Source organism: Lathyrus oleraceus, chromosome 2, assembly GCF_024323335.1.
Source record: "Lathyrus oleraceus cultivar Zhongwan6 chromosome 2, CAAS_Psat_ZW6_1.0, whole genome shotgun sequence".
Taxonomy (NCBI): Eukaryota; Viridiplantae; Streptophyta; class Magnoliopsida; order Fabales; family Fabaceae; genus Lathyrus; species Lathyrus oleraceus.
The window spans coordinates 406,359,940-406,361,845 of record NC_066580.1 but is presented as its reverse complement, the minus strand read 5'-3'; the positions used below and the strand labels follow the sequence as shown (position 1 = coordinate 406,361,845).

At 35.2% G+C, this 1,906-nt stretch overlaps 1 protein-coding gene across 1 annotated transcript; it reads right to left on the bottom strand.

Moving 5' to 3' along the window:
- Positions 1–295: 295 nt before the first annotated feature.
- On the bottom strand, positions 296–1,906 carry LOC127119753 (RING-H2 finger protein ATL52). Its single transcript, XM_051050059.1, has one exon. The coding sequence runs from the start codon at positions 1,515–1,517 to the stop codon at positions 402–404; it is 1,116 nt and encodes a 371-aa protein (XP_050906016.1). The 5' UTR covers positions 1,518–1,906; the 3' UTR covers positions 296–401.

The window sequence follows — 1,906 nt, the reverse complement described above, 5'->3', positions numbered from 1 at the left end:
GATGTGCCGCTATGTGGTTAAATACAGTTACTATTCTTTCTAGCAACACTTTAATTCTGTTGCCAATGATTTGACACATTATGTGTATCTAAAATCAATTCCACACACATATATACATGGTCTGGTAATTGGGTAGCAAAAGCAGCTAATGAATAAAGCATTCATCATTTCCACCTCTGTCATGTGCATAAACGGAAGCTACTTGTTATGGGTAGTTCGCATCGCATACACACAATATTTTTACATTTGTTTTACTTTCATTCACTAATATATAACATATCAAGATTCAATCATGTTAATTATAGATCTTCACACAAAAATTTGTTCAATCTTTAATTTTCTACTACATCATGATGCTTTCATAAAGTAAAGAGTAAAAGAAAATTACAAAGGAAAACTTCTCAAACATGCAAAATTCCAAGCCTTCCTCTACCAGTTCTACTAAGGAAAAATCTTCCACTTGAAAATGATCTCTTCATTGCAATTGGACTCAAAACACAGTGCAAAACCTTTCTTCTATAACTACACTTACTACTTTCACTTTCATCTCTTACTCTCTTTGATGAACCTTCAACTTGGGAACAATCTTGCTCTTCATTCATATGCATAACATTAGCATCATCAATAACTGAAATACCACTTTGAAATGAATGATCCATAGAAACCGATCTTCGAATCGATTCATGATAGTCTTCATTGTCTCTAATCTCAATCACACTATGCCTTCCTCTTAAATTTCCTATATCGCTTAGAGCGCGAAATTGAGTCTTAGGAATCGGAACTTCTTCCACTTCATGAAATTCATTGTGTCTTTCAACATCTACAATTTCATTCAATTGTTGATTTTCTAAAGAAACTTCATTCCTTGAAGATTGTTCGATGGTAACCGGTGCTGCTAAATGAAGTGTTGCAGCACTTGAACTCGAAGCATTGAAGGCGAATATGGTAGCGCGACAAAGAGGACAATTCGAGTGAGATTTGAGCCATGTATCAATACAAGGAAGGTGAAAAGCATGGCTGCATTTAGGTAAAAGTCGAATACTTTCGTCGTCTTGAAACTCGTTGAGACATACCGAACAATCCGTTACATCGACCAATCCATCATTCTTTTTGTACTTGCAAACTGTAATTGACTTAATCAAAGCTTCATCTAGGCCATTTGTTGTAAGATGCCATGGTTCATGGATTGAGTGGTTATGGTGATGATTGTCTTCGAGTTCATCATTTGTTTCGCGTGATTCGCTTTGAGACAATGATCCTCTTCGGCCGCAGTATTTGGAGATTATGGTGTAGTAAGTGACAAGAAGAAAAGCACTTGCTAAGATTCCAATGATTGCAATAACAAGAGGAGAGAAATTTGAACTTGAATCATCATCAGGGAATTCAAAGGGAGAAGGTGGAGGTGGAGGGTAAATTGCATAACACCATTGTGGACAATAGAAGCTACAAAAACCTTGAGAACAATCTTTGTTGTTCATATATGGAACCCAAGCTTTTGGATTTCCAAGAGAAGCCATAGCAAAAAAAATAACCACCCTTAGCTCTTTTTTATCGATACGAATCAAATACAATACAATACCTAGAGTTTACAGCACTCACAGACGCTACGCATCAATCATTTGCACCTAAACTTGAAGATGAAGTATATATTATATACTATCACTCACAAGAGGAGTTCTATAAACATCATGGTTTCTATTTTCTACTTCTATGGCAATTAAAACTTCATAGAATAAAAAAGTCTAAAGAATAGGACCTAAAGACAAACGTAGAAGCAAGTATAGAAGTTATGAGAAGCTTGTGAAGTAAGCAAACATATAGAAGATGTAGAAGTAATGTTATTATCACCTAAAATGTGATGGCTTAGAGTATGAGAGGTTTTATGACATGAAAATTATTAGTAGCA